Source organism: Myotis lucifugus, unplaced genomic scaffold, assembly GCF_000147115.1.
Source record: "Myotis lucifugus unplaced genomic scaffold, Myoluc2.0 scaffold_19, whole genome shotgun sequence".
Taxonomy (NCBI): domain Eukaryota; kingdom Metazoa; phylum Chordata; class Mammalia; order Chiroptera; family Vespertilionidae; genus Myotis; species Myotis lucifugus.
The window spans coordinates 11,875,144-11,900,139 of record NW_005871067.1 but is presented as its reverse complement, the minus strand read 5'-3'; the positions used below and the strand labels follow the sequence as shown (position 1 = coordinate 11,900,139).

Genomic DNA, 24,996 nt, shown 5'->3' with positions numbered 1-24,996 from the left:
AGAGAAGAAGAGCTGGAAAGAAGGTGCAAGAGCGGGAGAGAAGACTGTAGGAGGAAGCCTGTAGTGGCCACAGTTCCAAAGGAGGGCATGGCTTCTCCAAGTTTGACTGTGGTCTCACTACCTTGCATTGGACCATCTACTTCCCTCTCTGAGCCTCAGTTTCTCCACCATAAAATGGAAAGATTGCACAGAATGAGAGAAGACATTCATAATACATAAATCCATAATAGCCAATTCAATAGGAAAGACAGAAGATCCCATAGAACTAATGGCAAAAAACTTGAATATATACTGTACAAAAAGGCAATACACATATAAAAAATGCTTATCTTCATCATTCACCAGAGAAATGCAAATTAAAAATCACGTGCAATGTTTAAAATGAAAATTGTGGACCACATAAAGTACTGGTGGCAATGTAGAGCAACCTGAACTTTTACCTGCTGTAGGAGTCTAATTGGTACACACAGGTTGGAAATCTGCCCTACAGCATTTATGAGAGGAACATGTACCTATTATATGGCTCAGTAATTCTGCTCCCAGGTTATACCCAACCAAAGTGTGAACCCATGTGCACCAATATACATGCACTAGGATGTTCACAGAGTGCTATTTGTAATGGTCTCATGTGGAAACTACCTAAATGCCACCAACACTAGAATGGATAAATAAAGTGATACTATATTCACACAGTGGAACACTATTCAGCAATAAGATAATATAAACTACACACAAGATGAATAAATCTTACAAACATAACACTGACTGAAAGAGACCCAATGAGAATGTGTCCTGTATGATTCCATGTATAGAAGTCCTGACACTATTTTATGGTGCTTAAGAAGCCAGACCAGGGTTAGCTGGGGGGAGTTAATGACAAGATAGGGGTATAAGGAGGACCCTTTGGGTGCTGGTTCCAGGAGTGTATCAGTTTCTAAAATGCATCAGATGGCACACTTATAAATGGTGCCCTTTCCTATGAATGCTGTACTTCAACAAAGCTCTTTTAAAAAATGAAGAAAACAGATGGAGTGGACTCTATAATGGCTTCTGTCCTTTGGCTCTGACACTTCTAACTGGGGTGGGTAAGAAATAAAAAACCAGAGGCTGAGGAGAGAGAGAGAGAGAGAGAGAGAGAGAGAGAGAGAGAGAGAGGGAGAGAGAGAGAGAACAGATGCCACAGGAGAGGAGAGATATCCCCGACTGAAGATATGGAGCTGGTCTTACTTACTCGGCAGATGGACTTTCCAGTAATGAGGTCCCCGGCACACAGCATATCCTCATGTAGAGAGTATTTACTGGTGTTTGGCGATTGGAAATAAATTTTACAGACCTCGTTGTCTATGATGCCAACCTCTCCCTCCTGCAGTTGTGAAGGTGGAGGCAGGAACTCTGCAGGGGAGTGATAGTTTGGTCAGATATGAGGTGGAGCCTGGGGGAGAAGCCAGCTACCTCTCTAACCTGTCTGCTGAAGAAGAGGTCACCATTCTGGCTAAGAGGATTGAGGAAGCCTCTCAGAGGATGTGTAAAGAGCGGGGGGCAGGGGGGTGCGGAAATGTTCAAGGCAGACAAGAGAGCAAAAGTGAGCAGCATACAGTTGGAAGGACCAGGATGGAGGTCAGTGTGGTTGTTATGGGGGTGAAAAAAATTAGGCACAGTCATAGCAGGATCCAGGGCAAGCAAGGCCTCCTCACCAGGTTGTGAAGTTTGGATTTCATTCTAATCGTACTGGGAAACCACTGAAGGGTCTACTTAGATTTTAAGAACAATTAATCTGGCTGCTATGTGGGGCCAGAAGTAGAGGCACAGAGGGTGGAAGCTATGAGTCCTGGCTTGGTCAAGGAGTAGCAGTGATATACCTAGCAGATGCTAGATGGGGTTAGGTGGTATGACAAATAAAACATGGCCTTGCCTCAAGGAGCATCTGGTTTGTGGACACCTTTCCTGTAGATTCTATTTCCAGATACTGCTCACAGATCTGACCTGGTGTTCTCATGAGGCAGCACAGTGTTACAGTGACTGAGCACTCCTATGGAGTATGAGTTGTGTACGGCCCTCACATGTTCTCAGGGGCAGCCCAGACCAGCAACTGCAGTCTGGGGGTGGAAGGAGTGGAGGGAGAAAGACAATTGAGTCCCTCTTTGATGGCAGCTGCTCCCTGTCCTGGTGGCAGCTCACTTCACTTCATTCCCCAACTCCCATCCTCTGACCAGCTTGGAGAATCTTGTTTGGTATGCCAGTGGTTCTTAATGAGTCCATCCCAGGAGGGTGTCTTTGGAAATGTTGGAAGTGGACAGGAGCAGGGATACTGGCACTGGCCTGCACAGCAAAGAAAGTCCTGTCCCCAATGCCTTCATGAGATGTTCTGCCAAATTTACATCCTATTTTTTCACTCAATGTTATGTTTAAAACAAAAGCATTCATCCCTGTGCAAAAATCTTTGCCCAACATTTCTCTTTTCTCCATCTAAAAATATACAAGCCCAGCAAGCAGGCAGAATGGGCAACTTTTACTTCAGTTAGAATAAAGAGAAGTGAAGTTCACAGAGGTAAAAGCTATAAATGTCCAATTCCACCACCCATACCAGAGAGCAGGCCTGCTTCATTTCCTGACTGCTGCCCAAGTACCTTCTGTGGCAGTAGGATTTCAAGAGGTGTTTGACAAAGCAAGCTCTGAAGGAGCCTGACCCAAGGAGGACCTGGGAGTCAGGGTGGAATCCTGAATGGCTCAAGTCGAAAAACACCCCAAGTTCCTGCTTCCAAAAGTTAGAGATACTCAGATTTTTTTGAACAACTAACTAAAGAAAACTTGAAGTTTTAGGACATGCTGTCAGGGCCCCATGGTGGCCACTGCACCCCCCTCCTCCTCAGCCTCACTCTCCTCATCTCCCCTATCCTACTCACCTTCCTCGGTGATCATTCCCCAGCCAGTTATCCAGCAAGAGGTATGAGGGGGCAACGTTGCATTAGGCTCTGGGAGGCAGGCAGGGAGGACATGGGAAGTAAAATTCACAGACCAATGTAGTTGCAATAATGCGATGTCACTCCCCATGATGTAGCGCTTATTAAAATCATCGTGGACGATGACTCGATATACCGTCATCTGCAGGCTGTGCTCGGTGGGATGCTGTAGCTTATGGTACCCTAGCAGGATCTTGTAGTCTGATGGCTCATGGGACCTATTGTGGAGAGGCTCCATTATCACCCATCTCCTCTGGGTGCTGGACCAGCACCCTTACTCTGACTGCTTTCCCCACCCCCTGGTTAGTAATTAGAGCCCACCATTATTCCAGTGGTCTCTTTCTCCTCCCTTCCTAACATTCTCTTGAGGTGGTTTGATTGCTGTCCACAGCCTCAGGACATTTATCCTTTGAAAGTTACTGATGGCTTTCCCAGCATGTCCCAGAATCAAAGGAGCAGAGAATCTTAGTGCTGGAAACATGAAGTTATACCCCTTCATTTTTGAGGAGAGGAGACTTGGCTCATTCCCAACTTTGACCAGAACCCTTGTAAGGTCCAATACCCAGGAGTGAGTCTCAAAGACCCCATTTCCCATCCTAGAATGATTCATCCTCTTCCTTCCCAGTCCACACACACACCAATTTCTCTAAAGGCTGATCCCCATCTGGTGACAGGCACTCAACAAGTTTTTGTGGAGCCAATAGAGGAGTGTGTGGTGTCCTGCTTGTGTTGTCCCCTATCCAGACTCCCCATGCCTGAATCCTTCTTCCATAAGGCCCAACATCTGATGAGATCTACAGCACCTCTCTTGACACTTGCTCAGCATCTACCCTCTCACACATTATGGACTCTCTACCCTGTATCACAGTAGTTGGACTGTGTCTTACTTTTCTTATAGGATGAGAAGTTTCAAGTGGAGCCTTGCATCTCTACATCACCCACAGTGGGCTTCACATGGGGCCTGGCACCCATGTGTGCTGAATAAATGAATAGAAGTGGGGTCTCAAAGCCAGCTGACACCAGCAGCCTTGTCTTCCTGACATGGAGCATGATGACTTTATCACTCCCTCTGGGCACAAAATAAACCCAGGATACACCTGAGGAGCAGTCCACTCTCCTAACTGCACCCATCTCCAGGGACAGAGACCATCTTCTTTATTCCTCACTCTGGTCTGTGAGGACAATGGTGACAACAGCTATTCTTAGGCACATAGTTCTACAGAGGTGAAAGAAAGAGCTGAGTTCTAGTTAGGTGTGCAGAGTCTTAGCACACCTCTAGAAAGGAACTGCCAAGTGTGCAAGTAGTCAGGACCCAGGGAAGTTTCAGGCAGTTGTGCTGGAGCCAGCCTTCAGACAAGAGGGCAAAATACTTGTTCACAATGGGCCCTGACTGATGCTCCCCACCCCCAGCCTTGGTACTGTCACTCTGACTTACAGCATGAAGCCTGTGCCAGGATGTGGCAAGGGACACTACACACCAACTACCATTTGCACAAGAGGAAACTGAGGCACATTGGAATCTTATGGGGCTATCTAGAGCTGGACAACATATAGAAACCAGAGTCCACCTTGAGTTGAAACAGGATTTAGATTCCTAAAGTTTAGGAAAAATAAAGAATGACCTGGAGGCAATTATTTTGGAACTAAAGTCTGTTTTCCAGTATTTACTGATAATCATAATTAGAGCCAATTTCCATTTAGCTACTTAAAAATAATGTAGCTGAGACAACCACGCCATCTTGGTATATGTTATCACAATATGAAGAGGGGGGTGAAAAGAACATCCCCGTGAGGAGAGATGAGGCAATTATCCTCTGTCCTAGGAGAAATGACTCAAGACAGTCAGAAGACTAGAGTCAGGTGGTGAACAGTGATGGTATTCCAGGTAGAGAGGACTGCAACAGCACCCAGAGACACCTGGTGGCAGCAAACTATCCCAGAACAAAGCCTAGAAGAAAAAAAAAGCTGCAACCTCCTTTACCCTCTTCTTTTCTGGCCATTTTGTGCTCCCTCCCTCCCTACCCCCCAGCAGCTGCACCCCTGTGGGAAGACTCACTTTTGGAAACAGTGGGCAGCTGAGATCACCCAGAAGGCACTGATGAGGGCTGCTCCACAGATGTGCTTGCCATGGTAGAGCAGGCTGGCCTGCCATGGCCACCGCTGGTCAGATGCATTCTTGCCACCAAAGATCTTCCCAGTCACCACGGGCCTCCCACACACTGTGGAGATAGTCCCAGTCTTGAGGCACAGCCTTGCTGCCTCCATAAACCCAGGGTGAAGTGACATGGCCTATGTGACAAAGGCCACCTGGCTTCACTGGAGATGACAGCATTAAGGAAGCAGCTTGTGGGTCTGGAGGAGGGGGCAAAGGAGGGGGGGGGGCAGCCAGGTAGGTACAGATCAGAATAGCAGTGAGGAGGTCCAGGCTGGGCAGTGGCATTTCCCCAGGTCCTTCCCCAGACCGATTTCACTTAACTAATACACAACTGTTTGAAGTCCCAGAAACTGAGGACTTACAGAGGGATGCTGTTTGCTCAGGGCTACTGATAATGACCTGTTTGCACACCTCCCACCTCAGTACAATATTCTAGGGAGCCTGAGGCCAAATGATACATACTTTGCTTGATAATCCCCCTCTTGAAGTAGCACTTCCCATTCTTAAAATGAAGAGGCTGTTGGGGGGCTGACAGAGACAGGCTAGTTCAGGACCTCTACTCCTGGCCTAGGATACTGAAATCTAGTGGGAAAGAGCTGCAGGGCAGAGGGGGCACCTTGGTCTCCCCTGCCTCTCCCTCCATGGCCCCACCGCGTATGTTCCGCAGAAACCCAGGGACCTTAGAGCCCAACCCCCTTGGCTGCTGTTGAGGGTGGGACATGTCAAAGTGGGTGACCTGGGCTCCCTTGCCCTAGTTGCCCACTCACCAGCCCCGGCCTGAGTGTTCCTCGTGGGCTGGGCGGTGGTCCCCGCAGGCTGGGCGGTGATCCCCGCAGATTGGGCGGTAGTGCCCGCAGATTGGGCGGTGGTCCCCGCAGATTGGGCGTGCAGCAGTAGTGGGCACAGCCAGAGAAGGGCCACAGCCAGGGCGTAGGCTGCCCACCAGCCTGGAACTGCACCCCCCACCCCAGCGTTCGCCATCAGATGGAGCGGACAGCACCGTGGCCACCACGCAAGGGCAGCTGGGAAACCGCCTCCTGGGGGTCGGTGGAGTGCACTGATCTGGACTCAGATGGCCCTTGCGCCACATCGGAAGCTGCAGAAGCTGGTGTCAGGTCCAAGAAGGCAGTCCGCACTGGGAATCCTCAGGCTAATAGGGGAAGCAGAAGGTACATAGGTTCCCTCTACCCACAGGACCCCAGTTTGGTGACAGAGTCATCAGGAAGTTATGAGGTAGACCCAGGAATATGCACTAGTTCATCAGAGGTCAGTTGCTTACATAATGTCACCAAATATTGCCAACTTGTTTTCAAGATCTGATGTAGTCATCTATACCATCTTCTATGACTAGGTCAGGCCCATGAAGGGTAATAATATCTCTTTCTGAAACTCACTAGTGCAATACAGCATGACATAATCAAGGAGAGGATATCTCTTCATACAAGTGTCTCCTCAACTCAGCAGCAGGAACTTATGGGTCAAGGGGAAGCGGGGTCCAACCTCTGTCCTCTAATAACTAGTATCCTTCTTAAATGCAAGATTATTCACTATATCTCAAGGTTCCCAAGTCTCTACCTATTACAGTGAAAGGACAGAATGGGACTGATAACCGTGTTCCTAACTCCTCTTTAAGCAAAAGCCATAGAATGTATCAGTTGCTCAGCCAGCCCTTATCTCAGCCAATAGGAACGCAAGGAAACTAGCCCAAGGCCAAAAGTATGCTAGCCACCTCCTGTCTTTGTGTAACCAGACCCTAGCTGCACCCTGCCCTTGCGTCATTAGCCCCCCGGCCATCACTCAACCAACCGGAATTGGCCAAATCAGTGGTCCGAGTGAGCCCCCACCCCCTGACCCAAGCCCTATAAATTCTTTGTTCTTCCAAGACTCCGGGCTCTCCTTGCTTCCTGTCACTCCACTGTGTCAGTGAGGGAGGCAGAGGGACCAAACTAGCTAGTTTGAATAAATGACTCTTTGCTTTTGCATCAGACTCGGCTCCCTGGTGGTCTGTCTTTGGAGATTTTGAAATCTGGGCATAACAACAGTATCAACACAAAATACAAATTCTCATCTGTTGGTGGAGGTCATCAATAGGACATGACCTCCAGTTGATCACTGAGCTGGACTTCAGCAATTGAAGGTTCCTTACCCCTCCCCTGTCCTTGGACTGTGCACTCAGCCAACTGTTCCCACAGTGGGAGCTGTTCCAAGGATGCAACCGTGAGAGAGATAGGTATTGTTGAGACAACCTGGATAGTATATTTGACTGAGCCTAGGTATATTCTCTATATAGATTCTGGCAGGTGGAAGTGAGTCTTCTGGTTGTCAAATACGTTGCCTTGTTTATTAAACCTGCCACCTATCTATCTGGAGTAGTCTACTTATTTCTTCCATCTCTTCTTGCCCTCCATGTATAGGGGCCAGTTTGTGAACCAACATCATCATCTAAATCTAAATATCATTATCTCATCACCTCAAAGTCCAAGATCTCATCATCTAACTCCTCAAAGTCAGGTGAAAATGAGTTTCCTAGTGATAACTATTTATTTTTTTAAAACATATTTTTTATTGATTTCAGAGAGGAAGGGAGAGGGAGAAAGAGATAGAAACATCAATGATGAGAGAGGATCATTGATCGGCTGCCTCCTGCACGCCCCCAACTGGGTATCGAGCCTGCAACCCAGGCATGTGCCCTTGACCAGAATCAAACCTGGGACCCTTCAGTCCACAGGCCGACGCTCTATTCACTGAGCCAAACCAACTTACTAGGCGATAACTATTTAAATACAGCTTTTAAGCACAATTCTTCCTCATCTATAGACCCATGATACTGAAGAAACTACCCACCCAACATTCCCAGCACACAGTGGAGGGACAGGCATGGGTCACAGACATTTCTGTTTAAAAAGGAGTGGTGGTGGATGGAAAGTAAAAGGAGTTACTGGTTCTTAAGTGTATACATGTATATATGAACAAAACTAATTCTCTCTGTGTGTCCAGATTTCATTTTAAGTTTCATGCTGTGATCTTTGTGACCAACTTCACTGTCCTTAGCAAACCTTCTAGTTGATGTTGATCTGTGTTCCTTAAAATGTAGCCTTAAATTTTTTTTTTAGAAACAGCCAGAATGGCCTGACAACTGAGATAAATATCAAACTGGTAAGAGTATCAATTAGGTAAGAGTATCAATTATAAGCAATCATTTATCATAAGACCACCAGGAGGGATGCCCCCTGAAACTATTGCATTCTTTGTCTCTTTGTCTTGTCAATCATTATACCTGAGTTATACTATAAAAGAAGTACTGTAATAGGAGTCTGGTAGTGAATAATAACTTAAGAAAAATTGCTGGGTCATCTGTCCACTCTGGCCCAATCTTCCTGTAAGTAAATTACCTTGTAATTCTGTTATTTTCTATGAAGTTGCTTGCTTCATCTTTTGGTCTGAAGATACCTTCTTGTTATGGTGGCCATTAGACTTTTGCCCCACAGTCGACAATAAGTTTTAATGTCTTTCTTTTTATTTTTTGTTAATCCTCACCCAAGGATATTTTTTTCCATTGATTTTTAGAGAGAGTGGAAGGGAGGGGGAGAGAGAGAGAGACAGAAACATCAATGTGAGAGAGACATATTGATTGGTTGCCTCCTGCATGCACCCAGTCCTGGGGTCAGGGATTAAGCCTGTAATCAAGGTACGTGCCCTTGACTGGAATTGAACCATTACCCTTGAGTCCATAGACACTCTAACCACTGAGAAAAACTGGCCAGGGCCGTTTTAATATCTTTCTAGGCAAACTTGATTAGATCTCAAGGCCTGGGGATGAAATTCTCTGCCACCTGGGAGAATCCAAGATGGCAGCAGAGTATGTTGAAGTTACACTCATCTCCTCCCAGAACCAACCTAGAATTATAACTAAAATATAGACTAATCAACCTGAATAGTCAAATGAAGACGAGCTGAGTTGTACTTTTATCACCAAGGATTTATAGAAGAAGCCACATTTTGATTGGTAGGAAGGGTGGAGATGCAAAAAGGGCTGGCCCTGCACCCACATGCAGCAGCTGAGAATCTGGAGGGATATCTTAGCTGCAAAGGTTTACTCCTGAGAAGCTTGGGGTTTTAACCCCACAGCGGGCTCTCCAGCCCAGAACATCAGAGCCTGGAGGAGGCGCTCACATAACATTTGGCTGTGAAAATCAGCATGGATTCTGTCTGCCGGAGAGAGACAAATTCTGCTAGAAACCCTCCTGCCTTCTTAAAGGGCCAGCACACAAAACCTCATTGGTAGCCACTCACCTTGGGTTCTGAAAAAGGAGGACAGCTTGAAGTGGACTAGAATTGTGTGAAGAGAGATTGGATTATGTGGCTCTGGGAAGAGAGCTTGAAGGGACAACTGCCAGAGTACCTGTGCTGAGTCCCTCTCCCACACTGCCCACAGATACCATCTTTCTTGGGTTGAGTACTTCCCTCCATAAGGCATCAGCCTGGTGAATGTAATAGCCCCATTCTCCCAACTCCCTGTGGCCCTACCCTGCAAAGCTCATACTCTGTGGATTAGTGAGCTACCTGGGCAGTGGTGTTGAGGTCCAGGTGGACTCAGGGGGTATCAGAGACTGAGAGACTGAGTTATGTGGCTCTGGGGTTTCTCTCCCACACTATTCCTGAGAGCCTGATCAGTCCTGCCTTCCCATGAGAAATCCACTAACCCTACCTCCTTGACTCCTGGCAGTCCTGCCCTGCGGAGCTTAGTGCTCTTGAGAAGGTCCAGCCAGAATTGGGGACAGACTGAATTGTGTGGCTCTAGGTTAGGGGCCATTTTTCCCTAGCCTGCCCAACTAAAGCCACTGTTCCTGTGCAGGGCCATCTTTACACAAGGCCAAATCTTGGTCTATTTGGGCCTGATTAACTCTGCCAACAACTCCCTGAGACCCCACCACCCCATCACAAAGGTCTTTGGGCACCTGGCACGTGGCTGCTGGCCTTGGTGTACCCTGTAACTTTTGCTGTGTCCCAGCACTGGCAACAAATTTGAATCTGTATCAATCTGGTGAACACAACTTCTGCTAACCTGGTGACTCACTGAGAAACTACCTCATGAAACTCACATACTGCCAGAGGTTCTTTCAGTGATTGAGACTAACAGGCAGTTGGCAGGCAAAGGCAAGTGGAGGCAGATCTCAGGTTGCTGTGGGCCTTTTGCTGACCTGACTCCCTAGGCTTAATACAGGTGGAAGCTGGTCTTGGTGGGCACCTTAGCCACTCCTATGCACACCAAGGCACCCATAAATTGCGTATCCCTTTATAGCTCCAAACAGGTAGTTCAAGATCTGACAAAGGCAGCATCTGACATTGACCTGCACCAGAGTCCCTCCCATGAGATCTCAGAACCACATTAGAGCAGGACCCAATTAGCTTCTCAAGGAAGATTTTGGTAGGCACCAGACCCTGCTGGAGCAAATTTCACTTCATGTGGTCAGCATCCACACAGCAGCTTGTATACTGTGCTGGGAATCAATCCTCACAGTCAGCCAGCTGAGGGTCGACCCCACACATGAATGTGCACAGATACATAGCAATCAAGATTCAATTACAACAGGAAGGCTCACATAATCCACACAAAGGGCATTCCTGTAGTACCTTGCTTGGGTAATAAGGGAGACTGTGTTAGTGAGCCCCATAAAATACCTACTATAAAAAACTATACCAAGACTGGGGACATAGAAAATTTACCTAATACACAGAAACAAATACAGAGAGGCAGCCAAAATTAGGAGACAAAAATGCCTCAAATTAAAGAACAAGAGAAATTCCCCCCAAAAAACAACTAAATAAAATGGAGGCAAGCAATATACCAGATACAGAATTCAAAACAATGGTTATAAGGATGCTCAAGGAACTTAGAGAAAGAATGAATGAACTCATTGGGAACTTAAAAAAAAGAGATAGTAAGCATATTAAGAATACACCAGAAGGAATAAGCAGTAGGTTGTATGAAGCAGAGGATTAAATCGGCAATTCAGAATAAGAGGTAACAGAAAACTCCCAATCAGAACAGAAAAAAGAATTTTAAAAAATGAGAGTAGTTTAGTTTAGGGGATGTCTAGGACAAGATAAAGAATAACAACATTTGCATCACAGGGGAACCAGAAGGAGAAAAGAGAGAGAAAGGGATTGAAAACCTATTTGAATAAATAATGATTGAAAACTTACATAACCTGGTGTGGGGGCCCTGTCCAGAGTACGCCGGATGTTCAAGACCAATCTGAGCAAGGACACAGCAATCTTACTGTATACACTGCACAGGCATGCCTTTCTATAACCCAAATACTGATGTTACTATTTGGCAAAAAGCCTCTTTTGTTTGAGCTTGTACCTAAGTTTCCACTGACCAGCCAGTTGTTGGCTGTTTTGTTGTAATAAAGCATGTCCCACTTGTCTGCTTGCACCTGAGTGTTCTTCCAATTTCCTGCACCCAGAAGGGTCAAGTCCCTGGCTGAGGAACTTGGTGTAGTAGTGGGCAGGATTCTGGGGTAAGTACCCCATCTATCCCATTGGAGGACATGTGGCCTCTGACTGGTTTATGGTATCTGGTAGCAGTGGTCCTGATGCCTTGGAAGACTGGGAGCAAGTTGAGGCATTAGAGAAGGCTTCGTTGCCCTTGATGGACCCAATCCCCAAAGACCAGTAGAACGTTGTCAGGCAGGTAGACTGGTTGCTCCTAATGCCTTGAAATTGCAACACTGAGAGATGCTGGCAGCTATCTCCAGCCGAGATGGAGAAGTTAGCCTCAATAACGACCCATCCCTCTTTGCGGCAGTGACTGCAGATCAGTCACTGTTTGGGAGTCAGACAGGGAGATCACTCCCTGATGGATTGGTTAATGGTGGCATCTAGAAGCATTTGGCAGGATGCCGGAGAATTGCCAGAAACCATGAGTAAATGGACTATGAATGTAGATTTAGTGCAAGTGATACAGGAAATGGGCACGAAACAAGCCATGTTTAACTTGAATACTTGTGGTCCTGATGATGAGCATTTTATGATGCGTAGGAAAGACTTGATTCTCTCTGCAGCCCCTCCAGCAGCATTTGGGTGGCTGGCAGCTATTTTGACCCTTTTCGTAGACCACTGTATACATGAGGTAATTACAGCCATGGCCAGTTTGGGGGATGTGAAAGTCAAGTGATGAGAAAAGGGAATAGCGAAACCCATCACTGTGCAAAAGCCTACAGTACATAAGGCAGTGCCTAAGACCACGGGCTCGGGATCCAGAAAAGTGGTGGGGACAGAGCCTGTGAAAATCTCCCGCACGCAAATGTGGGTGGACCTGCTGGCTGCAGGGGTTAGGAAAGAGAAGATAGATTAGCAGCCTAATGATGTGCTGCTGGCCTTGTGGAGGCAATTACTGGTAGGAAAGCATTTCCAGAAGCTACTGAAGCAAGGCAGTTCCACCAGTGGTCGGCAAACTGCGGCTCGCGAGCCACATGCGGCTCTTTGGCCCCTTGACCAGTATGCCTCTAGGACTATTTAGATTCCCCTGAGGAGGAGGAGCTTAATGTCCTAGACTGAGGAACAGGCCAAGGAACCCAATCAGGAGAGGGGACCGGGAGGACTGGCGGCCGTATATTGAACTCACAATATATTGGTTCTCCCCACCCCACCCCCACCCCTGCAACATGCAATGTATGTTGGCACTGGTTGATATGAGTGCAGACTACAGTTTACTGTATTGTAACCCTGACAGATATACAGACAGATATGGAGGCAGAACTGTTCATGTACGGTAGGCAATCTTGACACTGAGTATTGGCCGCCTTCCGCTGAAAGGCCTATACTGTGTATATATCTCCCATACCAGAATACATCTTGGGAGTGGACGTGCTAAAAGGGTTAACAATTGCAATGACCCAGGGTGAATTCCACCTGTGGGTGTGTGTGGTAAAGCCTACCACAAGGGGGCACCCACATCACATGGTGATGACACTGCCTAACCCCTGCCAGGTGGTGTGGGTGTGGCAGTACCTCCTCCCAGGAGGTCAAGAGGAAATCAGACAGAAGATATTGCAGCTGGAGAAGGTGAAGATCATCTAGCCCACGCACAGCCCCTACATTGTCCAGTATGGCCAGTGAAGTAGCCTGACGGCACCTTGTGAATGACTGTGGATTACAGAGAACTGAATAAAGTGACTACCCCATTACATTCCACAATGCCGGCTATAACGGATCTGATCAATCACCTAACTATGTTGTTAGGGTGATTCCACTATGTGGTGGATTTGGCTAATGCTTTCTTTTCCATAGATATAGCCCTGGAGTCAGGAACAGTTTGCTTTTACGTGGGAAGGTTGACAGTGGACTTTTGTTTTCTCCCTCAAGGATATTTACACAGCCCTACTATCTGTCATGGTCTGGTGGCACAAGATTTAGCCACCTAGGGCAAGCCTCCCACAGTGACAATGTTCCATTATATTGATGATATCATGCTAACTTCTGATTCTTTTGCAGATTTGAATGCAGCTTCCAGTAGCCTATGGCAGGCATTGAACTCATGGGTATGGGTGGTTAATGACTGCCAAGGTCCAGAGACCTGACTTGTCTGTCAAATTCTTGGGAGTTGTCTGGTCTAGTAAGACCAAGGTGATACCTGAGGCAGTTATTGACAAAGTGCAGGCTTTTCCCCGACCTACAACAGTGAAAGTTACAGGCCTATGTTGTCTTTTAGGGTATTGGTGAGTGTTCATCCCCATCTGGCACAACTGTTGTGGCCCTTGTACCTGTTATTCTGGAACAGGGGTGACATGGCACTGGACTCCAGAAGTTGAGGAGGCCTTTCTCATTACCAAGAAGCCCAAACCTTTCAGGTTGTAGATCTAACACAACCATTCCAGTTGGACATAACTTACTCCATCAGGGTTTGGTTGGGGTCTGTGGCAACAGCATGGGCAGAGAAGGGTGCCCATTGGGTTCTGGTCTCAGCTGTGCAAGGGGGCCAAGTGTCAGTACACCCTCAATGAGAAGCAGTTGGCTGCCATTTATGTAGCCTTGCAGGCCTGTGAGGCAATCACAACACAAAGTAAGGTGCTCGGCTCATGAAGACTGCCTATCCTATAGCCAGTTGGCTTAGATCTTGGGTGACCACACCCAAGTCGAGAGTGGCACAAACCCCAACTTTAGCAAAATGGAGGCCTATTTGGAACAGAGGGCAGTGGTGAGTACCAGCCCTCTGTCACAGAAATTGCAAACCCTGTTGGGTCCTGTGACATATGAGACCCTGTCAAGGGATGAAACTCCTATGGAGGAGGTACTCCCTAGTCCATTCCGAGAAGCTATGCCATCTCTCCCGGAGACCATGTGGTACACAGACGGATCAAGTAGGGGGAGCACTGCTACATGTACAGCAGTGGCTGTCCATTTAAATACAGACAAACTGTCGTTTGATTCTGGTACTGGGCAAAGTAGCCAATGGACTGAACCAAGAGCAGTCTGGATGGTGTTGACAAAGGAGCCTGGCCCTTTGGTCATTGTAACAGAGAGCTGGGCCATCTTTAAAGGCTTGACTTTGTGGTTGCCACAATGGCACAAGCAACAGTGGCTGGTAGGACACCGTCCCGTGTGGGGACAGGAAATGTGAAAGGATATATGGAAAGTAGGGACTTCCAAAAAGGCAACAATATATCATTTGAGTGGCCATCGACCATTGTTAGCCCTTGGGAACAATGAGACAGATGCCTTGACAAGGGTTTGGGAGGTAGTACCTTTCCCTGAAGATTGGGCTTGGTGGCTCCATCGGAAACTAGGGCACGTGGGACCACAGACAATGATGCAGGTGGCTGAGAGGTGGGGCCCGGCCTTATCCACAGGGGAACCCCTCGCTGCAGTACGAGGTTGTCCCTGCTGTGCTCAGACACGCCCCCCCCATCGATATGGCCTCCAGGGGAAGAAGGGCCATGTCCTCAGAGGAGGGACCTCTCTGCAACATTGGCAGGTGGATTTCATTGGGCCTCTCCCTCTGGACTAGGGTTTTAACTATGCCCTGACTGCCACCAGCCTCCTTTTTGCTTACCCTGCAAGAGAGGCCACCCAATGGGCAGTTGTCCATGGTTTGGAACACTTGGGGGCCACCTATGAGTGACCCCTTAGCATAGCAAGTGATAATGGAATCCATTTCACAGGGAAGGAGGTACAGAGCTGGGCCAAGGCCCAGGATATAGCTTGGCAGTTTCACGTTTCATATAATCCCCAAGCTGCTGGGGTGATTGAACAGTATAATGGCCTGTTGAAAGACAAGCTCTGCCTAGGGGTGGACCCACCTAGCCTAAAAAGTTGGGCTAGATGATTGAATGAACAGCCAGTGCTTCCCCCTTTGAGTTAATGATGCGGAGGTATCCTCAGACGCTGCATGTGCAGGTGAAAACAACAAATGAACTGTTGCGCCCCAAGGTACACCCATCTGGAACTTTGCTGCTGCCTACACACCTGCCCACTTGGCAGAGGGGAAAGAGGCAGTGTGGACCTGGCCATGGACTGTTACTGGGGAAGGGCCCTGGGGAAGTGGGTATGACTACAAGTTCCAGTTGCACCCTTTGATCCAGCCCTGGCCAGTAACAGTGCAAGTCCAAGCCAGAAAGCATAGGAGGGGTACATTGTTAAAAGGGACTTACACTATTCCCCTCTGGCCAGTGCTCAGATTTCCCATAGCTTCCCCTGTGAAACCGGGCCCCTATGAAGAGGGAGATCCCACTTGGTATCACTGGCCAGGTTGTCCTCTGATTCCAGTCACAGTGCTGTCTAGAAGAGACACAGTTGCTTGCATCTTGCCAGAAGGCTGTGATCTCTCTATGATGGTTTCAGTTTCTCTTTTGTCTCTTTGATCAGGGCGAGCTTGGCTAACAGTGTAGTGTTGTGGGCACACACCTATGCTCGATGCATAATGTCTCCCATTGTTGGGTGTGCACAGAAATTCCCCCAGGAGCAGCCAGTGGATTTCCATGGCGCATCCATCTGGCCACCACTGCCAATTGGACATGGTTAACTGACCAAGACTTCAACAACATCTCCTGGGATTCTGTGTACCAAGCCATAGAGACTCTGATCTGGTGGGACCACCTCAATACTCGCCCCTTTATTGGTTATACAGTGTGGAATGGTTGGGGGTGGTTGCTAGGAGAACAAGTAGAATTAAGAGACCCTGCAGACAGGTGTGTAGAGCAGCAGTGACTCAGTAAGAATTGAGTTGTTGGCTGGCTGCCTCCAGATTTGTGTTGTAACATAACTACTAATGTTGAGGTTCAGAAGCGACAGAATGGAAAGCATTATAGTGGCACAAAACCTGTAGATATGATGATTCCAGGATACTTATGGGTGTGTGGAAGGTATGGCTGTCCCTACCTTCCTGTGAATTGGTCGGGTCGATGTACCTGGGTTAGGCCCTATATCCCTGGGCAAATTCTTAAGACTTTAGAAGAGATTCCCCATAACTGGGACTCAGTTTACCACTGGTGGCATTGTGTTAAATAGACTTCCTGGTGGTTTTACTCCTTAGCTGTATTCCTTCCTGCGGGAGGAGCAATTAAGGTAGAGTTAGAAGTAACAGCCTTAGCTGAGAATATAGCTAAAGACTTGAGTCAGACCCAGCAAGCCCTTACCCTAATGATGGATGAAACCACGTAGATGTGCAAAGTGATACTGCAGAATAGAATAGCACTAGATTTGTTAACTGCTTCACAGGAGGCACCTATGTCGTCATACATGTAGAATATTGTACATATATACCTGACAATCAAGGGAATTTAACCAGTGCCCTGGAAGAGATAAACAGGGAAGTGCGGACCATACAAGCCATGTCCCATGACCCCCTCCAAGGTTGGTGGGATTGATTTCAGGAATAAGGCACTGGGCATTTGTGAGTGTTGCTATTGGGGCCAGAGTACTGGTTATAACATGTTGTAGTTTGTATTGCTGTTGTGGACTCTGTGCTCAAGGTGCTGGCAGATGGGCCAGGGTATCCCATAGAAATCACCAGTGTAAGGAGTGGAATGTGGGGGCCCTGTCCAGAGTATACCAGATGTTCAAGGCCAATCTGAGCAAGGACACAGCAATCTTACTGTATACACTGCACAGGTGTGCCTTTCTATAACCCAAATATTTATGTCACTATTTGGCAAGAAGCCTCTTTTGTTTGAGCTTGTACCTAAATTGCCACTGACCACCCAAATTGGTAATTACAATATAGCCACAGAGATGTAAATTACAGGGCAGGGAAGATAGTCAATAATCCTATCTCATAATAGACAAACATGGTAATTAACCATACCTCCGCTACGCTTCCCATTGGCTAATCAGCAGGGTATGCAAATTAACTGCCAACAAAGATGGTGGCCAGCAGCCACGCAGCTGAAGAGAACATGAGGCTTGCTTGCTCCAGTGATGGAGGAAGCCAAGGTTCCCCGCCTGCTGGGGAACCTTGCAGTGACACTGTGTGGTCAGAGGATCCATGGTTGAGGGATGAGGCAACTGTGTCACCTGCTGATTCTGGTCTAGGTGGCATATATAATGCAAGGCTGGCCCTCTCATGACTCAGTCTCTAAAATTCCTGTCTCCTTCTGACCCTAATAACAATCTGGCTGTGCTGAGGAAGGCCCGAGCTCCATGGTAGTTCTCTCTCCGCTAGGCAGAATTTGGGGGGCCTTGGGTGGGCTGTGGGAGGGCCCAGGGGCATGGAGTAGCAGTGCAGCTGTTTCTGCAGTGATGACAAGGGGATCTGTAAGCAGAGAGGACTGAAGCTCCTGGAGAGTGTGTTAGGAGGTATGGGCTGCACCTGATTAAAACCTCTGGATTTTTGCGACACTTCCATGAGGTTCCCATGAGAAGCATTCACATTTACAAATAAGAAAACAAATGTATACATGTGAGCAAATCTTCTCAAGGCCACACAACCAGGACCTTCAAAGCATGAAGCCTGAGTCCCATCCCTTTGGCCTTCCCACCATGGGCCCAGGCCAATTGCACACAACTGTCTACACCTCTGGATAACCTGAGATGTCCCAGCTGCCCAGCTGACACACACGAGTCTCCTATCCTCTTCTCTCTTCTACTTCCTTCTCTACCCCTAGCTCGGGGGTCCTCAAACTTTTTAAACAGGGGGCCAGTTCACTGTCCCTCAGACCGTTGGAGGGCCGAACTATAGTTTAAAAAAAAAAAACTATGAACAAATTCCTATGCACACTGCACATATCTTACTTTGGAGTAAAAAAACAAAACGGGAACAAATACAATATTTGTATTTGCATGTGGCCCGCGGGCCATAGTTTGAGGACCTCTGCCTAGCTTCTATGGGCTTCTATCTGCCAGACTATGGCAGGGACTTCCTACCACACAGGGATCCCACACATGGATGTCTGAATACTCTTCCATGTGAAGTCCCATGTAGAAGGGTGTGGGACACACACACACACACTGTCCCTCTCATGGGGGCTGTGGCCCAGGGCTCTGTGAGGAAGAGTATGAGCCTGCCAAGGTTTCTCCATCCTGGCCTCATTTCCTGTCATGTGCAGCCCCATTCAGAGGTTAGGCCTGGCAATTCTAGCTCCCAGACGCTGCTCTTTCTTTTCTGGCCTCTCACCCATGATCCAATCCAATGTAGTGAGTATTGTGCCCTCCCTGCTGGCTTACCAGACAGGTTTGAGGGAAATTGAAATGGGGGACACTTATCAAGAGGTCAGTGACCAACAAATCATCACAATGAACTGATCTGTTTAGGTATACTCACACACACACATGCAGCCTGGACAGCTAGCAGAGATGTGCATGAGTGCATGTGAGCATGATTTTGCATTGTTGTTTTTATTTTTGTTAAACAGTCATTCCTAAGACCTGCCCAAGCCCAGTATCTCTGCAGAGGAGTGGCACTATCAGGACCCCTGTAGATGAGATCCATACCAGGGGCAAGTGCAGAACCAATCACCTATGACAAAGCCTGCCACTCCTGCTGGGAATTATGGGGGTGTCAGTTGGCACCTTGACCCCTGAACACAACAGCCTGTTTAGCCTGACCATCTCATCAGCAAGCTCCCTTGCATGTCCTAGGCAGCCAGCAACACCTCCCTGAGCCCAGGGATCTCAGGGTGTCCATTTCCTGCTGCGATGGTTCTTCCTCCCTTGGCTCTCCTGGCTGTGGCCATGCTGGTTCTGAGCTGCTGCTGCTGGCTTCCATCCTGCTCCCATATCCAGCCTACATTATCTTTCATATGTTCATCTCCTCCAGTAACCTGGGCAGCTGGGCCCAGGGTTACATCATCTGTGGTATTCTCACAGACTCTGTCTTCACTACCTACACCAATACCACCTTGTCCTTCATGGCCACTGTGCTGCACAGCTACCTAACAGTCGCTCGTCCTCTGCACTACCTCTCCTTCATATCCTGTGAAGCTATCCAGAATGTGGTGGCCTGCTTTTTCCCCATATTTCTCATTTGGCTTTGCAGGATGCCAGGTTGGAGAGCTAGGATTCTCATGTATCATATAGCTGAGACTGGGCATCAAGTTGAGCCATGGCCCCCTAGTCACTGTCACACACATCTTGTGCATTTTCTTTCTATGCACAGCTCTATCACCTACTGTTTCTGCATGATCTATGCAGGGGTCAGGATTTCAGGTTTCTGGGTTCAGGCTATTCCCAGGAAAGCAGCACTCTGCTAATCACACTGCATGTGAGCTCAGTGGTGGCATTTTCCCTGGATATTGTGCTGACCAAGGAGCACCACATTGATGCCAGGGCTGACATATGGCTCACAGCAGCCAGCATTGAGGTGCTCTTGGCTTCTGATGGCTGCTGGGGATAGTCTGGGGCCACTTCTCATCCAGGAGGCACAGTGACATTTTCACCATTTTTCAGATCTAGACTTCTCAGTCTGGCAGGCGAAAGTTAAAGTTCAATGTATCAGCATCCATTTATAGCCAGATCCTCAAAACTGCACAATAATTGTAGAACATGTCAACATAAGAAACATTCAAGCCTGTAGAGAATTTTATGAATTTATTTGAGCCAAACTGATGACAATTGCTGGGAAGCAAAACTTCAATGGATTGAGAAAATGCTCCAGAAAATGGCAATTCTGTATCTTATTTTACACATTATAATCAAAAGAGAAGATGTAAGTGGATTACATGAAATCCATTGGCAATAGATTGATAGATTGGGGAGGTGGGAGAAAGCAAAGTGGAGAAACTTCTGAGATTGGATAAAAAGTAAAACAATACCCACATACCTCCTTTACACAGGTGGGTACAGGACAATTATCGGTCAACAATTAACATGATAATGACAATGAGGGGATTTGTAGTCTTTGCTCTGTTGTGGTGTCTGTGCTCTGAGGGGGTCTGAAAAAGGGAAATTACATTGTTTTTGCAAGGGCATGTTTATTAGGCATGTTATCCTAGACACAAAAAGACAATAGACAGACTTAGCTAAGGTGAAGACTGACCTTCGCCAGGGAAGAATACTGCCTTAGGATATGACTACCCATTATGGACTACTCTTAATTAAAAAGTTTTACTTTCAGAACATCCTATATAGTTACTAGAGGCCCAGTGTACAAAAATTTGTGCACTTGGGGGTAGGGGGTCCCTCAGCCCGGCCTGTGCCCTTTCGCAGTCTGGGACCCCTCAGGGGTGACCACTTGCTGACTTAGGCCTGCTCCCCGAGGGATTGGGCCTAAGATGGCAATCAGACATCTCTCTGGCAGCCCAGCAGCCCTCGGGGGATGTCCACTTGCCAGCGGGGAGCAGACCTAAGCTGCAGTCGGACATCATTAGCGCTGCTGAGAAGGCAGGAGAGGCTCCCACCACCACCACTGTACTGGCAGCCATCAGCCTGGCTTGTGGCTGAGCAGAGCTCCTCCATGTGGGGGCTCACTGACCACCAGAGGGCAGCTCCTGCATTGAGCATCTGCCCCCTGGTGGTCAGTGTGTGTCATAGTGACCAGTCATTGCCAGTCTTTCTGCTGTTAGGGTCAGTTTGCATATTACCCTTTTACTATATAGGATAGAGGCCTGGTGCACGGGAGGGGGCCAGCTGGTTTGCTCTGAAGGGTGTCCCGGATCAGGGTGGGGGTCCTGCTTGGGTGCCTGGCCAGCCTGGGTGAGGGGCTGATGGATGTTTGCAGCTGGTCACACACCCTTCAGGGTGGGGGTCCCCACTGGGGTGCCTGGCCAGTCTGGTGAGGGGCTGAGGGCCATTTTCAGGCTGGCGGGCGACTGAAGCTCCCAGCCTCTTTTTTTTTTCTTTTTTTTTTATTCTGGGATTTATTTACCTTCTATAGCTGTCACTGGAGCTGAGAGCTGGCTCCAGCTCTGAGGCCATGGCTGGCTGAAAGCAGGTATCTGAGTTTGTTTAGCTTCTATAATTGAAACTCTGTTACCATCACTGGCGCTCTAAGCTCTGAGCCCGCTGTGGCTGAAAGCAGGTATCTGGGGTTTGTTTAGCTTCTATAATTGCAACATTGTTGCATCCGGAGCTCAGAGCCCGGCCGCAGCAGGCGGGGAACCTTGGCTTCCTCCATCACTGGAGCAAGCAAGCCTCATGTTCGCTTCAGCTGCGTGGCTGCTGGCCGCCATCTTTGTTGGCAGTTAATTTGCATATCCTGCTGATTAGCCAATGGAAAGTGTAGCAGAGGTATGGTTAATTACCATGTTTGTCTATTATTAGATAGGATTTTAGATCTCTGAGTCTGCAGGGTTGTGATGCAAGCCTCTCCTGAGCTTGTCAGATTTATGACCTCTTTTCATCCACAAACAGGACCTTTAAGATGACTCCAATTGAAGGTTCTCAACATTTCAGAGGTTTTTAAGTAGAGTGACACCATAACCCTACTTGTAAATGGAAGCATATGAAAGAGTTCTGGTCAAAGTGGGTCAAGGCTCTGATCTGTTCCCTTCTCCTGCCTTCCTCCACACCTTTCACGGGCATTGATGAAGCATAGCTGCTGACAAACACACAGAAGCCAAAACATTACTGAAAACCGGAACCCAAGAAGTACACAGGCAGATCTGTTGAATCTGGGACGAGGTGCTCCCATTTTGGCAGCTACTCGGGATGTAGGAGGGAAGAAAGCAAACCCAGGATACACCTACTATGAAGAGTGACATAGAGACTCTATGAAGCTGGGACCCCAGGAGATTACAGTCTCAGAACAAGGATAAATCAGAACTAAGAAAACAGCAAGAGAACTGCCTGCCTTAATATTGGTGCCATGCAGAACAGGGAGAAAATTCCTTTAGAATTCTTAAGTAGAAGCCACCCTTCTGACAGAATTAAAGCTAAGTTTCAGGAGAAACAAAATGGCAGTGGAATAAGCAGACGTGTCCCGAGCCTTGTCCTGGAGCATATAGGAGCAACTAAATTGAATAACATCCACCCTGAATTGGTGAAGTAGACACAGCTGATGAGACAATTCACAGCCGGGAAGGGGAGAGGACTCCTGGAGAATGGTAAAATCAGGGATCTGGGCTGGAGAGAATTACAAGACTTCCAAGCCCAGAGGGTCAGAAGGAAGCCACACGGCACCAAGTCCGCGTCCCTTGGGACAAGGCAGCTGGCAGCAGGGGATTCTACATCTAAGCCCACAGTCACGAGAGGCTGAGCCCCGAGGGGGTAGCCTGAACAACTGCCCAAGCCACACCGTGCCGGGGGGGAGAGGGGTTCGCAGTGGCACAGCTCTTTCCCCTCATTGGTCTTTGCTTTTATTCGCTAAACCCAGTTCATAGGACCTTTCAAATACAAACACTCACCCATGGCTGAGGTGCAGACTTGTAGAGTCTGGGGAGAGGAACCACTCAGGGAGAGGTGGCCAGGAATCTGGCATTGAGTCATACCTGACGTGCTAGACCTAGGCAGCCATTATCTCCTGAAGAGATAGCCCCTCCCTGCAGTCTCCAGACAACTAATATCGCAACACCCAGACTACACCCTGAGTGCTACAAAGGATACAAACAAAATCTGAGAGACCCTTCAGTCCCTGAAAGCCATACGGCAACCTCCCCAACTATAGCCCTCTCAGAAACAGCCACTTGAGAGATTAAGATTGAAAGTGGGCAGATAAGCTAAGTGGGAAGATTGATCCTGCCAGCTGGTAGTCAAGGCTGTGGAAATAGTCACAAACAGAGGACAGTGGACTGCTTGGAACTTCAACAATCTAACGGGAAACTAAGAAGTGGCAGACAGTACAGAAGAATGGGATCTTAAACAGCCGCCATGGGGCATTAAAACTTGGTGGACACTTAACTTTTTCCTTTTTATTTTATTATTATTTTGTTATCTCTCTTTTTCTTATTTTTTCTGTATTTCCATTTTTTGTTTGTTTCTTTATTTTTATTTCTTCCCGCATTATTTTTCATCATTATATTTCTATTTTTTCTATTTTTATTTTATCCTATTTTTTAATTAATTTTTAAAATTTTTTTCTACTTTCTCTTTCTTCTTATCCACTCATCCTCTTCCTACTTCCTCTATACTGAGCTGAGGTCCACCCCATATTTATCCAATTCCTTAACCTTATTTCCTGTATATAAGCTCAGCCTCTACAGATTCTGCCCCCACCCTTTTTTCTGAGTGTTTGGTGTTTGCATTTTTTGGTTTATCTGTTTGTTCTGTGGTGTTTTCTCCATATATATACACTGAGTGGCCAGATTATTATGACCACCCCATCAGTACTTCGTTGGGCCACCTTTTGCCTTCAATGCTGTGGTGATTCTTCTTGGCATTGACTCCACGAGATGTTGAAAGGTGATGCGAGGAATCTGACACCATGCCTGATGAATAGCACTGTCCAGTTCTGTGAGATTTGATGGTTGTGGAACCAGCTGCCTGATGGCTCTTTTAACTTTGTCCCACAAATGCTCAATTGGATTGAGATCTGGTGATTGTGGGGGCCACCTAAGCAAGGTAAAGTCTCCCTCATGTTCTTGAAACCACTCCTGCACAATACGAGCACCATGGCATGGCGCATTGTCTTGTTGGAAGAAGCCATCTCCATTGGGATACGCCATCAACATGATAGGATAAACCTGATCAGCAACGATACTTAGGTATGTTGTGCTATTCAGACATTGTTCCACACGAATTAAAGGGCCCAAATCATGCCAGGAAAACATGCCCCAAACCATAACACTGCCCCCACCAGCTTGAAGGGTTGTACTCATGCATGTGGGGTGCATGCTTTCATGCTGTTTCTGCCAAATTCTCACTCTGCCATCTGCATGATGCAACTGGAAACGTGATTCATCGGACTACATGACTTTTTTCTAATGCTCGACTGTCCAATCCTTGTGTTCCTGTGAGAATTGGAGACTTTTTTATCTTGGTAACTGCAGACAGCAAAGGTGTTCGAACAGACCTTCAGCTTCCATATCACATATAATGCAGTGTATGGCTAATTTGCCTACAGACGTCAGGTGGTCATAATAATCTGGCCACTCAGAGTGTGTGTGTGTGTGTGTGTGTGTGTGTGTGTGTGTGTATTTCCCTTTTTCTTCTTTTTCTTTTCTCACCATTTTTTCTCTCCTTGATATCATTTGCACTCTCTTTTCTCTCCCCTAATTCTCTTTTCTCTGGTGGTCACTTATATTGGGTTTATAGGTGTCATGAGTACATTCGTGTTTTGTTCCCTTTGTGTCATATCTTGTTGAGTTGCATTTTTTCCTGTTTGATCAATGTGGTAGAGAGCGAGCCACATAACCAGACACCTGGAGAGGAGACTCCATCCATGAAAAGGTCAATAACACTCCAGACACTCCAGACCCAACTACAGAGGCAGGAAAAAGGCAGCAGTGAGGGAGAGAGTGTGAGTGAGTGAGGGAGAGAAAGGGGAATGTGTGGATGTGTGTGGTG

The 24,996-nt window shown here is 47.4% G+C and overlaps 2 protein-coding genes across 2 annotated transcripts in view; one reads left to right on the top strand and one right to left on the bottom strand.

Annotated features, from left to right (window-relative positions):
* LOC102431120 (serine protease 40) overlaps window positions 1-5,246 on the bottom strand; it is an 8,626-nt gene extending 3,380 nt beyond the window's left edge. The window contains exons 1-3 of the mRNA XM_014453027.2: window positions 5,017-5,246; window positions 3,045-3,178; window positions 1,232-1,392 (exon numbers count right to left, since the gene is read on the bottom strand). Of these exons, the coding sequence (XP_014308513.2) occupies window positions 1,232-1,392; window positions 3,045-3,178; window positions 5,017-5,246 (525 nt within the window). The remainder of the gene's footprint in view (window positions 1-1,231; window positions 1,393-3,044; window positions 3,179-5,016) is intronic.
* A 13,791-nt stretch (window positions 5,247-19,037) lies between these two features.
* GPR148 (G protein-coupled receptor 148) lies at window positions 19,038-20,010 on the top strand. Its single transcript, XM_023751306.1, is given in 5 exon segments — window positions 19,038-19,159; window positions 19,161-19,303; window positions 19,306-19,553; window positions 19,790-19,925; window positions 19,928-20,010. Coding segments are annotated over 5 exon segments (732 nt in total).
* Window positions 20,011-24,996: the final 4,986 nt, after the last annotated feature.